The sequence below is a fragment of the Cebus imitator genome, unplaced genomic scaffold (genome assembly GCF_001604975.1).
Source record: "Cebus imitator isolate Cc_AM_T3 unplaced genomic scaffold, Cebus_imitator-1.0 Scaffold53, whole genome shotgun sequence".
Classification (NCBI taxonomy): domain Eukaryota; kingdom Metazoa; phylum Chordata; class Mammalia; order Primates; family Cebidae; genus Cebus; species Cebus imitator.
Genome location: NW_016107368.1, coordinates 5,061,420 through 5,074,502, shown reverse-complemented (window position 1 = coordinate 5,074,502; position 13,083 = coordinate 5,061,420). Strand labels below are relative to the sequence as shown.

Here is a 13,083-nt window from a genome sequence, read left to right as displayed (position 1 = left end):
CCTGTAGTCCCAGCTCCTCGGGAGGCTGAGGCAGAAGAATCACTTGAACCTGGGAGGCAGAGGCTGCAGTGAGCCGAGATCACGCCACAGCACTCCAGCCTGGTGACAGAGCAAGATTCCATCTCAAAACAAAACAGAACAAAAGCAATCCTTCTGCCTCCGCCTCCGCCTCCACCTCCGCCTCCCAAAGTGCTGGGATTACAGGGGTGAGCCATGGTGCCCGACTAACTTTAAGCAGCAGTGCTTACCCCACGTGGGCTGAGCAGCGACAGTGGATCCCAGACAGGATGACAGGCAGGTCAGAGGGGCAGCACTCCTCCACATCTTCTACCCTGGCTCTGCACGCTCCCTTCTCCACGTCTCTGCAGTGACACACCTCCGTGGCCCCCAGCCCCCTGAGACTGAGACCCACCCTGGCCGGAACACACGCATGGGCCTTTGAACATCAGAAAGCACCTTTATTCAGGGGCAAACTCCAAACAGCAAAGCAAGCGGATGTGGCGGGCTGAGCAACACAGCCCACCGGCATCTTTGGGGGACCCATCCATCCAGGATGTAAAAACTAGGGGAGGGGGGGCTCACTTTTCAAAGTTTCAAACAGGTCAAAATGTGTGTTTCCCTGTTATTTTTTTTTTTTTTAAATTTTTCTTGAGACAGGGCCTTGCGCTGTCACCAGGCTGGAGGGAAGGGGCACGATCATGACTCACTGCAGCCTGCAACTCCTACCCAGGCTGGAGTGCAGTGGCGTAATCTCTGCTCACTGCAACCTCCGCCTCCCGGGTTCAAGTGATTCTCCTGCCTCAGCCTCACGATTAACTGGGACTACAGGTGCGTACCACCACACCTAATTTTTTTTTTTTGTATTTTTAGTAGAGATGGAGTTTCACCATGTTGGCCGGGCTGGTCTCGAACTCCTGACCTCAGATGATCCATCTGCCTCGGCCTCCCAAAGTGCTGGGATGACAGGCGTGAGTCATGGCGCCCGGCCTCTTGAAGAGGTTTGGATGAGCTTCATGGAGCCAGGGAGGAGGACCCAGGTGAAGAGCCCAGCTTGTGCCTCAAGTTGGCCTGAACTGGGTTCGGGGCCCTGCTTTTCCTGGGACTCTGTGCATGTGTCCAAGGAAAGAATGGGAGAGTCCAATACGAAAAAGGTGGTTGGGGATCCTGAATTCGGCCCTATCCTGCAGAGGGGTCAAGGCCAAGGCCTCGTGCTTACACGTGGCCATCAAGGGACAGCAGCGATCTCGGCGTGCAGGTGGCCTTCCCAATGGCCCATGGGTCAGAAGTCCAGCTCCGGCATCAGGGTGTGCTTGACCGGGTGGCTGGGGGCCTCGGGCTCCTGCTCGCAGATGTCCTCAGTGATGCCCACCCCGTTCCTGTCCCCATTCCCGTGCTGGGCCTCCCAGGCTCTCTGCTGGGCCGGCCAGTCCAGGTGCGCCCAGCGGGGGTCAGGGCCCCCGATGACCTCATCCACCTGGGCTTCCAGATCTGGCAGGGGCTCGGATCGCTCCACAAGGATGGGCGCGAAGGGTCCCACCAGCCAGGGCAACGGCACGGCCTGCACCACCAGCTCCAGCAGCTCATCCACACAGGCGTGTGCCCGAGCCACACGACCCCGGCCCTCGGCCAGCGCGGCTGCCGGCACATCCCCAAAGCAGCGGGCGTCGGCGAAGGCGGTCTGCAGGGCGTCCACGCTGCGCCGCACCTCGGCCACCTTCTCCTGGGCACTGGGGGGTAGGCCCCGCACGCTGAATTCCAGCGCCTCTACCGTGCCCTGAAGCTCCTGGGTCAGGCTGCGGGACAGCACCAGCGTCTCCAGCTCTGCCTGCAGGGGGCGGGGACCTCAGTTTCCCTGACGGACGCCCAACAGGACTGCTGTCCTGCCTCAGTTTCTCCAATAGACCCACAGTGGGACTGTCAACCTGTCTCATAGACCTCATGGTCCTGTCCCCCATAGACACAGAACGCGACCCAGCTCTGCCTCGGTCTCCCTCATAAACATAGAATGGGGCCAGTGGGTGTGATCACGGTGGCTCACACCTGTGATCCTAGCACTTTGGGAGGCCGAGGTGGGTGGATCACCTGAGGTCAGGAGTTCAAGACCAGCCTGGCCAATGTGGTGAAACCCCATCACTACCAAAAAAAACAAAAATTAGCTGAGTGTGGTGGCCCATGCCTGTAATCTCAGCTACTCGGGAGGCTGAGGCAGGAGAATCGCTTGAACCCAGGTGGCGGAGGCTGCAGTGACCTGCGATCACGCCACTGCACTCCAGCCTGGGCAACAAGAGCAACACTGTGTCTCAAAAAAATAAACACAATGGGACTTAACCCTGCCTCAGTTTCCCCCCATGGACACCTCAAGTATCTGAGCTCAGCAGTTGGTTTGAGATAGCTGGGTTCTTGGCAGCAGTGGGCTGACCCATAACTCCTCGCTCCCCCCTCCCTCCACAGCCTGGTGGCAGACCCACCTCACCTGGCACGCGTGTGGTCTCACCTGGCGCCCTGAAAGTCTCACCTGGCTCCGGCGGCCGTTCTCCGGAGGGCCCTGGCTCCAGTGCCCCCACAGCTCGTGCACCTTTCCGGGGCGGGCTGGGGTGGTGGGGGTCACCCCACACTGCATGTGGTCTATCTGCAAGGACAGAGATGGTGGACAGTCTTCAGGGCTGGGGGATCTGAGGGTGGGGGTGGGCCCAGGACCAACCCTAGCCTGGACCTGGCCTGAGTAAGCATTGAGGAGACAGAAGCAGGTCGTGCAGAGATATGGGTAGGGCTTGGGCTTGGACCCCAAGGGAGGTGGGAGCCATAGAGGGTTGTGGGCAGAGAAGGGATAGACCTGACTCAGGCTCACAGGTGCCCTCTGGTGGCTGCTGCGGGGATGGGAGCATTCTGACAATGAGGAGGGCACTGGAAGAGGATTTTTTTTTTTTTTTCTTTTTTTTCTTCAAAGCAGAGTTTTGCTCTTGTTGCCCAGGCTGGAGTACAATGGCATGATCTTGGCTCACCACAACCTTTGCCTCCCGAGTTCAAGCAATTCTCCTGCCTCAGCCTCTCGAGGAGCTGGGATTACGGGCATGGACCACCATGCCCGGCTAATTTTGTATTTTCAACAGAAACGGGGTTTCACCATGTTGGCCAGGCTGGTCTCAAACTCCTGACCTCGTGATCCGCCCGCCTCAGCCTCCGTAAGTGCTGGGATTACAGGCGTGAGCCACCGCACCCAGCTGGAAGGCTTTCTTCTGACCAACCCTAACTTGCTGTAAATTTCAGCTCCTCCTTCCCCTCTTCCATAAAACCCCTCCCTGACTCCCCAGGCAGAGCCATGACACCCATGGGCTCCTCCAGGCCAGGGTCCCCCAACCCTGAACACACGCAGCCGGAGATAGCTGCGCCCAGCTCTGCCTCCCCCATCAGGCTAGCATGGGATCAGGTATTCAACTGACGCTCAATCTACACTGAATGGCTTATACCCGGCAGCAGCAGCAGGTAGTGGGCTCTCACCAGCTCCAGGGTCTCCTGCAGCTGGGCCAGTGTGTCCTGGGCGCGGTGTTTGCTCTGCCTCAGTTTCCCCAGAGAGTGCTCGTAGGCCAGGTGGCGGATCCGTGCTGACAGCGAGCCAAGCCGCACAAAATAGCCCTGCTGTCTCCTCTGATCCTCCACCGATCCCACTTCCGGGCCCTCAGCCTCAGCCGCCAGTGCCGCTAGAGAACAGGATGCGGGGGACAGAGGGGGGTCAGTACGGCCCACCCCCTCCATATCTGCTCGCCCACCTCCAGGTCCAGAAGCCACAGTTTCCCAAATTCACTGCTCCTCTCGACGGACATCGACCCATTTGGTCTTCCCCAAACACTAAGGTGTAGGTGCCTTCTACACAGGAGGGAAACTGAGGCAAGGAGAAGCAAGGTACCACAGGGTACAAGAATCGGACCTGGATTGGAACCCAGGCTCATTGGCCCGAAACTGCTTAACCATTTTTTCTTTTTTTGAGATGGAGTCTCACTCTGCCCCCAGGCTGGAGTGCAGCAGCATGATCCTGGTTCACTGCAACCTCAGCCTTCCATGTTCAAGTGATTCTCCTGCCTCAGCGTCCCGAGTAGCTGGGACCACAGGTGCGCACCACCACACCCAGCTAAGTTTCTCATTTTTAGCAGAGACCAGGTTTCACCATGTTGGCCAGACTGGTCTTGAACTCCTGACCTCAGGTAATCTGCCCGCCTTGGCCTCTGAAAGTACTGGGATTACAGGCGTGAGCCACCGTGCCCAGCCTCTTAAGCATTCTTTTCAGTGGCCTTTTAAGAATACAGGTTGGGGCCGGGCGCGGTGGCTCAAGCCTGTAATCCCAGCACTTTGGGAGGCCGAGGCGGGTGGATCACGAGGCCAAGAGATCGAGACCATCCTGGTCAACATGGTGAAACCCCGCCTCTACTAAAAATACAAAAAATTAGCTGGGCATGGTGGCGCGTGCCTGTAATCCCAGCTACTCAGGAGGCTGGGGCAGGAGAATTGCCTGAACCCGGGAGGCGGAGGTTGCGGTGAGCCGATATTGCGCCATTGCACTCCAGCCTGGGTAACAAGAGCGAAACTTCGTCTCAAAAAAAAAAAAAAAAAAAAATAGCATACAGGTTGGGTGCAGTGGCATGCACTTGTAATCCCAGCACTTTGGGAGGCCGAGATGGGAGGGCTGCTTTGAGACCAGCTTGGGCAATACAGCAAGTCCCCGTCTCTAAAAGATAAATATGGAAATTAGCCAAGGCTGGACACGGTGGCGCATGCTTACAGTCCCAGCTGCTTGAGAGGCTGAGACAGGAAGATCACTTGAGCCTAGGAATTCAAGGCTGCAGTGAGCTGGGATCACACCACTACCCTGTAGCCTGGGCAACAGAGCAAGACCCTGTCTCAAAAAAAAAAAAATTAAAAAAAGGAATGAAAAATAAAAAGTAGCCGAGCGGGCACGGTGGCTCATGCCTGTAATACCAGCACTTTGGGAGGCCAAGGCAGGTGGATCACCTGAGGTCAGGAGTTCGAGACCAGCCTGGCCAACACGCAAAACCCCGTCTCTACTAAATACACAAGAATTGGCCAGGTGTGGTGACTCACACCTGGAATCCCAGATCTTTGGATTGGCGAGGTGGGTGGATTGCCTGAGGTCGGGAGTTCGAGACCAGCCTGACCAACGTGGAGAAATCCTGTCTCTACTAAAAATACAAAATTAGCCGGGCATGGTGGCGCATACCTGTAATCCCAGCTCTTCACCTCAACCTCCACCTCCTGGGTTCAAGCACTTCTCCTGCCTCAGCCTCCCGAGTAGCTGGGACAATAGGTGCACGCTGCCACACCTGGCTAATATTTTTCGTATTTAGTAAAGACAGGGTTTCACCGTGTTGCCCAGGCTGGTCTTGAACTCCCGAGCTCAGGTAGTCCTCCCGCTAGTGCCTTTCAAAGTATTAGGATTACAGGCATGTGCCGCCACACCCGGATAATTTCATATTTTTAGTTGAGGCAAGGTTTCTCTGTGTTGGTCAGGCTAGTCTCAAGCTCCCAACCTCAGGTGATCTGCCCACTGCAGCCTCCCAAAGTGCTGGGATTATAGGCATGAGCCGCAGTGCCCAGCTAAAATCTGGTTGTTACATACATGGAAAGAATGAAAATATTTAAAACACATTGCATGGGGGTTTTGGGGGACCACAATTTTGAGAACTCAAGTCTAAAAACTCTGTATTCCCTTAGGGTCTGGGTATTCTGACTTCCAATGGGATGCAGGTTGGGGGCTGTGGACATGACTGGGAGAGACGACAGGCCTGGTTTCCAGTTCTGTGTTTCCTGCTTACCTGCTGTGTGTCCTTGGGTGAGTCTCACACCTCTCTGATCTGTACCACCAGGGCATGGGGGCTGGGGCAGGAGGACTCAGGGGTTAGGGTCAAGGGTGTGGTCCTCACCCAGCTCCTCCTCTGTCATGGGCAGGAAGTGATCCACCAGCTCCTCTGATTTTTCCAGCATGACATCCATGGCGTGGCTCACGGAGCGCTTCAGCTCCACGCTCCAGCGCCGGCCGCGCCGGGCCAGGTCCACCACGCCTGTGACACCGCTGGTCACCGCGTCCTTGGCTGAGGTCACCACCTGGAAGGAAGGGCCCCCACTCCAAGCACCGAGGACTGTAGCTCCATTTCTGCCACTCCAGTTCCCTGAGGCCAGGACTCAAAGATCCTAGCTCTGTGCCTCAGTTTCCCCCATAAAATGGGTGATAAAACCTTTCCCTCACAGAGGGTGTTGAGTGCCTTACCTGCCCTTACTGGCACTATATATGCAAGCTGCAATGATCTTAACTTGGCTGTTTTTTCTCGAGTTCACTAAAAGCCTGGCCAGCACCATCCCACCCTCCCTCCCGCCTCTCCTCTGGCCTGCTGCCCTGGAGGTCCCCACGTCCGGTCATCCAGGGTACCGTCTCTGAAGGTTGCTGGAGAAAGGGAAGCTTCTCCTCCAGCTTGTCCAGGCCCCTGCAGGCGAGACTGTTCACAGTGGCCACTGAAGGGAGACAGGCAGGGAGTGAGACTCAGAGGGAGTGGGGACACAGTGAGAGTTGTAGAGGAGGGGGTGCTAGAGACAGAGGCAGAGACAGGGAAGGAAGAGACCAGGAGAGACAGGGAGACACAGAATGGAAGGATGGAGGAGACCGACACGCTGATGAGGGCTTACACCAAGAAGCCACTAAGACGTTGGGACAGACACCTGTAGCTCCCAGAGACAGACTCTAGGAGAGGGAGATGGGGAGGAGGCTTAGACCACAGGGGACCCGGCTGCCTCCCTAGGTGAGACTGGGGCCCTGCAGGTATGAGTGCGCCGCGGGCTTGGGCGCTGCCTCCTTTGCCCTCCTGCCTGGGCCCTGACACCCATCCCGTTCTCCCAGCACCAAGGTGACTTTTCAGCCCTGCGCAGCTCAGATGGCCCAGCGGACGGACTCAAGGTCACAGAAGCGGGCTGAAAGGGAGATGAGGTGGTGCCAGGCTGGGACCATCAGGTGACCTTCTTCCTGGGCCAGACTAGAAACCAAGGGTCTTTTCATCCCCCGCCTGTCATCAGCTCGGGGGTCCAGAGATGTGAGAACTGCATGGCTGAAGCTGCGGGGTCAGGACAGGCAGAGGCAGGCACGGAGGGGAGGGAGCCTGGAGGGACAAAGGGACCCAAGGCACGTCAGGCCAACAGTTGAGGGAAGACAGGCAGAGACACGGAATGGGGACAAGATGGGGGGCACAACCAGTAAACAGGCAAGGAACGGAAGAGGACCTGGGGATCAGATTTATTTTTTGAGATGGAGTTTCACTCTTGTTGCCGAGGCTGGAGTGCAGTGGCTCAATCTTGGCTCACTGCAACCTCTGCCTCCCACGTTCAAGCCATTCTCCCGCCTCAGCCTCCCGTGTAGCTGGGATTACAGGCGCACGCCACCATACCCAGCTAATTTTTTGTATTTTTAGTAGAGAAGGGGTTTGTTTCAACATGTTGGCCAGGCTGGTCTTGAACTCCTGACCTCAAGTGATCCACCTGCTTCTGCCTCTCAAAGTGTTGGGATTACAGGCGTGAGCCACTGCGCCTGGCAGGGGATCAATTTTTTTTTTTTGAGATGGCATCTCACTCTGTTGCACAGGCTGGAGTGCAATGGCGCAATTGGCTCACTGCACCTCCGCCTCCTGGGTACAAGCGATTCTCCTGCCTCAGCCTCCCCAGTAGCTGGGACTAGGCACACACCACCACTCTCTGCTAATTTTTGTATTTTTAGAGACGGGGTTTTACCATATTGGCCAGGTTGGTCTTGAACTCCTGACCTCGTGATTCACCTGCCTCAGCCTCCCAAAGTGCTGAGATTACAGGCATGAGCCACCACACCTGGCCAGAATTTTTTTTTTTTTTTTGGACCTACTGGGTCTCGCTATGTTGCCCAGGCTGGTCTTGAACTCCTGGCCTCAAGCGATCCTCCTACCTTGACCTCCCAAAGTGCTGGGATCATAGGCATAAGCCACCATGCCCAGCTGGTGCTAAGATTAGAGAGAGACATGAGATTGAGGAGAGGTAAATGGCCGTGCCACAGGTGGCTAGGCTGAGGACGACACCAGGAATGTCATGCAGATAGACCAAGGTGGACAGGACATGGGGACAAGCCACGGCTCCCAGGGACACACGGGCCAGGGCACTCACGCTGGGGCTGCAGGTGCTCGAGCAGCGGCTGGGCATGATCCAGGGCACGGGTGGTCAGGCCACACACGCACTGCTCAGCCAGGCGGCAGGCGGACCCCAGCAGCGGATGCCTGTCCTTGGCCGAGCTGTAAGCATCGCAGACCGCAGTGCACGTGGCCCTGACCAGGGGCAGAGCCGCCACGCGCTGCACCACGTTCTGTGGGAAGGGTCAGCATCAGGGGGGCTCTGGGGGAAGTGGGGCCCAGCCACACCTCAGCCCACTTCCCCTCTCTGGGCCAGGAAAAGGGATGGGAAAGAGGGAGGACAGAGGGCTGAGCACCCCACCACGTAGAGGAAGTGGAGGCATGTGGGCGAGAGAATGTCATGGGTCCTGCGCTCACAGGGGCCTCTTCTCACGGAGTACAAAGCATTACAATTTTTTTTTTTTTTTTTTTTTTTTTTTTTTTTTTTTTTTTTTTTTTTTTTTTTTTTTTTTTTTTTTTTTTTTTTTTTTTTTTTTGATGGGGTTTCGCTCTTGTCGCCCAGGCTGGAGTGCAGTGGCGTGATCTCAGCTCACTGCAACCTCCACCTCCTGGTTTCAAGCAATTCGCCTGCCTCAGCCTCCCACGTGGCTGGGATTATACAGGTGCCCGCCACCACACCTGGCTTTTTTTTTTGTATTTTAGTAGAGATGGGGTTTCACCATGTTGGCCAGGCTGGTCTCAAACTCCTGACCTCAGGTGATCCACCCACCTGGGCCTCCCAAAGTGCTGGGATAATAGGTGTGAGCCACTGCACCTGGCCACAGTTTTTCTTCAATAGAGACACGCTCCTGCTCTGTTGTCCACACTGGAGCGCAATGACACAAGCACAGCTGACCGCCACCTCAACCTCCCAGGTTCAAGCAGTCCTCCTGCCTGAGTCTCCAAGTAGCTGGAACTACAGGTGTACACCACCATGCCCAGCTAATTTTATTTTATAGAGATGTGGTCTTGCTAGGTTGCCCAAGCTGGTCTCAAACTCCTGGCTCAAGTGATCCTCTCCCCTCAGCCTCCTAATATGCTGGGATTATAGCCATGAGCCACTGCACCTGGCCAAATACATTTTTTGATCTGCATTTGGTTGAAAAACAGTCTGCGTACCTCTGCCTTCTGTGTAGCTGAGTAGACAGGTGCCCACCATATCTGGCTAATTTTTTTTTTTTTTTTTTTTTTTTTTTTTTTTTTTGTTTTTTTTTTTTTGAGATGGAGACTTGTTCTTGTTGCCCAGGCTGGAGTGCAATGGCACGATCTTGGCTCACTGCAACCCTCGCCTTTCAGGTTCAAGTGATTCTCCTGCCTCAGTCTCCAGAGTAGCTGGGATTACACGCCCCCATCACCACAGCAGGCTAATTTTTGTATTTTTGGTAGAGATGGGGTTTCACCATGTTGGCCGGGCTGGTCTTGAACTCCTGACCTCAGGTGATCCGCCCACCTTGGCCTCCTAAACTGCTGGGATTACAGGCGTGAGCCACCGCGCCCGCCAGACCTGAACACTTCAAACCGGAGTTAAAGGGTCGACTGTTGTCTGTCTGCTCCAGGAAGGTCATTAGAGTCTGGGGTTTCAGAGCATCTCCCTTGGAGCACAGTGACCTCTGTTCACTTCTGCTTCAGTCACCTCCAGGCATGTCAACCTGGGCAAGCAACTGAACCCTTCTATGCCTTGGTTTCCCCAACTATGAAATGCATTTTATTTTTTAAATGGAGTCTTGCATTGTCGGCCTGGGCTGGAGAGCCAGCGTGTGATCTTGGCTCACCGCAACCTCTGCACCCGGGTTTACACGATTCTCCTGCCTCAGCCTCCTGAGAAGCTGGGATTACAGGCGCACGCCACCATGCCTGGCTAATTTTTTAAAAAAAGTTTTTAGTAGAGACGGGGTTTCACTATGTTGGCCAGACTGGTCTCGAACTCCTGACCTCAGATGATCCATCCACCTCGGCCTCCCAAAGTGCTAGGATTACAGGCATGAGACACTATGACTGGCCCTGAAATGCGTTTTTAGTGTTGTAATGGGGTGTTCAAGGAGCCAATATATGTGAAACTCTTGGAACTGCGGCTGACACAGTGACTGCTGCTCTATTATCACTGTTACTGATGGCGCCATGATGGTGGACATGGAGACAGGAGGATACAGGTGGAGACCCATGGATGGGAGAGGGAAAGGGTTGGGCGGGGGCCACAGAAGCTGGCTGGGTGTCTTTCAGACACACTCCCGTCCCAGGGCCTCATGAAGCCCCCTCCAGGAAATGCCCCATTCCCCCCTCCATGGTCCAAATTTTACGAGTCAGGTTTTCCCAGCAAGGAGAGGAGTAGAGCAGGATACCGGGCCTGCAACGCTCCTAGAAGGGACTGTCCCCCAGGATTCCTTGTGTCCCCGCTCCTCAGAGGGGCAGCCCTCACCTGCTGGTCCTGCTCCCACACGCTGGGTCTGGGGATCTGAGCCGCCTCATCTTCGGACATCGTGCTGCAAATAGGGTCACCCTGCGGGCAGGATGGAGTAAGGGGGCACCTGCCCAGGCCTCCGACCCTGTCAAATCTGGCTCTGTGACTTGAGCAAGTCTTAAACCTCTTGGGGCCTCAGTTTCTTCATTTGCATAATGGGGTGTTCTGCGGGGCTCAGACAATGCGTGTCCAGGGCTCTGTACACAAAAGGTGTACAGTAATGAGCCTCGGGCAAGGTGGGGCTGCTGGAGTGACTCAAAGCATGGTTTTGGGGTGAGAACAACCTGGGTTTGAATCCTACCATTAACTGCTATGTGATTTTTGTTTATTATCTTTTTTTTTCTTTTGAGATGGAGTTTCGATCTTGTTGCCCAGGCTGGGGTGCAATGGCACAATCTCGGCTCACTGCAACCTTTGCCTCCTGGGTTCAAGTGATTCTCCTGCCTCAGGCTCCTGAGTAGCTGGGATTTAACAGGTGTGCACCACCTCATCCAGCTAATTTTGTATTTTTTGTTTTAGTAAAGACAGGGTTTCTTCATGTTGGTCAGCCTGACCTCAGGTGATCTGCCTGCCTTGGCCTCCCGAAGTGCTGGGATTACAGGCGTGAGCCACCGCGCCCGGCTATTATCATTTTAAAGACAGAATCTCTGTCACCTAGGCTGGAGTGCAGTGGCACAATCTAAGCTCACTGCAACCTCCGCCTCCCAGGTTCAAGTGATTTTCCTTCATCAGCCTCCCAAGTAGCTGGGATTACGCAGGTGCCACCACACAGGCTAATTTTTGTGTTGTTAGTAAAAATGGGGTTTCACCATGTTGCCCAGGCTGGTCTCAAGTGATCCACCTGACTTGGCCTCCCAAAGTGCTGGGATTACAGGCTCCACTGCACCTGGCCTGTGTGATTTTTGGCAAGCACCTCCACCTCTCTGGGCCGTTTTCTCTTCTGTAAGATAGAGGAGACCCCTGCTGCTCCTGTGCGCCGCCCCCCCCACCCCGGCCTAGAACTGCACAAGCACCCCAGACAGGTGGAGGTGGTAGCTGCTGAGTCCTAGACCACTCACAGCTCATTTGGCAGACAGGGAAACTGAGGCACGCAGCAGGTCCATGCTGGGCCCAAAGTCACTCGGCCAGCTAGAGTTGGAAGGGGGAGCTCGACCTCAGGCCTCAGACTTGCCGCCTGCGGGTTGCCAGCCCGCGCCCTCTGAGGCCTGGTTCCCGCCCAACTGGGTCCTGGGCTTCCGCCAATTGTGCCAAGGGTCCCAGCCACCTGCTCCGGCCCGTCGTACCCGTCCCACGCCGCCGGACCTTCGCCGAACCACCCTATCCGGAGCTCCCCTCCTGAGTCCGGGGGCGCTCCTGGACGCTGCCCTCAGGGCACTCACCTGGGCACGTGCGGCTTCAGACCTCAGGTGTCTCCGGCGACCCCAGGCTCAAGTCTCCGCCCCCCCCGCCGGCCCCGCCCATCTTATAGCCGCTCGGGTGGGTGGGGCCTCCGGGAACCGACCAATGTGGAGAGGCCCTGCGGGGGCGTGCCCGGGCGCTTGCCCGGCGGGGCGTGGCGCCACGTTTCCCTCGCCCTCGCCCTCCCCGTGGGCTCGCCAAGTGCTCTGCGTTTGCCAAAGATTGAGGTAGTATACTTTCCCCGGCTAACTTTGGCCACCTGTCACTCACTGCTGTTGCCATGGAGACAGTCCATGCGATCACAGCCCCCCGTGGCCTTGCTAAGTGACCTTGGTCAAGTCCTCAGTGACTTTCTTTCTTCTTCTTATTTACCGATTTTTGAGACTGGATCTTGCTCGGTTGCCCAGGGCTGGAGTGGAGTGTTGTGATCATAGCTCACCGCAGCCTTGCCCTCCCAAGCTCAGGTGATCCTGCCGCCTCAGCCTCCTGAGTAGCTGGGGCCCAGCTAACTTTTTTTTTTTTTTAACTGTTTGTGGAGATGGGATATTCCTGTGTCGACCAGGCTGGTCTTGAACTCCTGAGCCCTAAGTGATCCTTCCACCTTGGCCTCCCAAATTGCTGGGATTACAGATTAAAATAATATGCAACGTGTGTACAGCCTCTTTTTATTTCTTAATCTGCCCCTTCACTAAGCCAGAAGCAGACCTGCCCTTTCCCTAGGATCCCCATTTTACAGATGAGCAAGCTGAGTCTTAGAGATCACAAACCATCTTCCCCGGCCACCCCAGCAAGTGAGGGACCCTATTCAAACCCAGCCCTGCTGGACCCCAGAACCCTGCCTTTCATTCCTGTGCCTGGAATGACCACAGATGTCGGCATGATCTTTTTTTTTTGAGACACAGTTTCACTGTCGCCCCAATCTGGAGTGCAGTGGCACGATCTTGGCTCATTGCAACCTCCACCTCCCAGGTTCAAACAATTCTGCCTGAGCCTCCCAAGTAGCTGGGATTACAGGCATGTGCCACTATGCCTCGCTAATTT

The 13,083-nt window shown here is 55.8% G+C and overlaps 1 protein-coding gene across 1 annotated transcript; it reads right to left on the bottom strand.

Moving 5' to 3' along the window:
• Positions 1-853: 853 nt before the first annotated feature.
• Positions 854-12,084, bottom strand: PLIN5 (perilipin 5). The gene is made up of 8 exons (XM_017528408.2): positions 12,024-12,084; positions 10,603-10,683; positions 8,185-8,380; positions 6,437-6,519; positions 5,934-6,114; positions 3,499-3,698; positions 2,516-2,629; positions 854-1,825 (listed from the first exon to the last, which is right to left on the bottom strand). The coding sequence occupies exons 2-8, from the start codon at positions 10,660-10,662 to the stop codon at positions 1,280-1,282; spliced, it is 1,380 nt and encodes a 459-aa protein (XP_017383897.1). The 5' UTR covers positions 10,663-10,683; positions 12,024-12,084; the 3' UTR covers positions 854-1,279.
• Between the last annotated feature and the right edge of the window lie 999 nt (positions 12,085-13,083).

Coding starts and splice junctions, on each gene's coding strand:
- PLIN5 (XM_017528408.2), bottom strand. CDS start 10,662: ATGTCCGAAGATGAGGCGGCTCAGATCCCCAGACCCAGCGTGTGGGAG. Junction 6,115..6,436: donor TCCAGCAACCTTCAGAGACG/GTACCCTGGATG, acceptor CCTTCCTTCCAG/GTGGTGACCTCAGCCAAGGA. Junction 3,699..5,933: donor CATGACAGAGGAGGAGCTGG/GTGAGGACCACA, acceptor CCTGTTCTCTAG/CGGCACTGGCGGCTGAGGCT.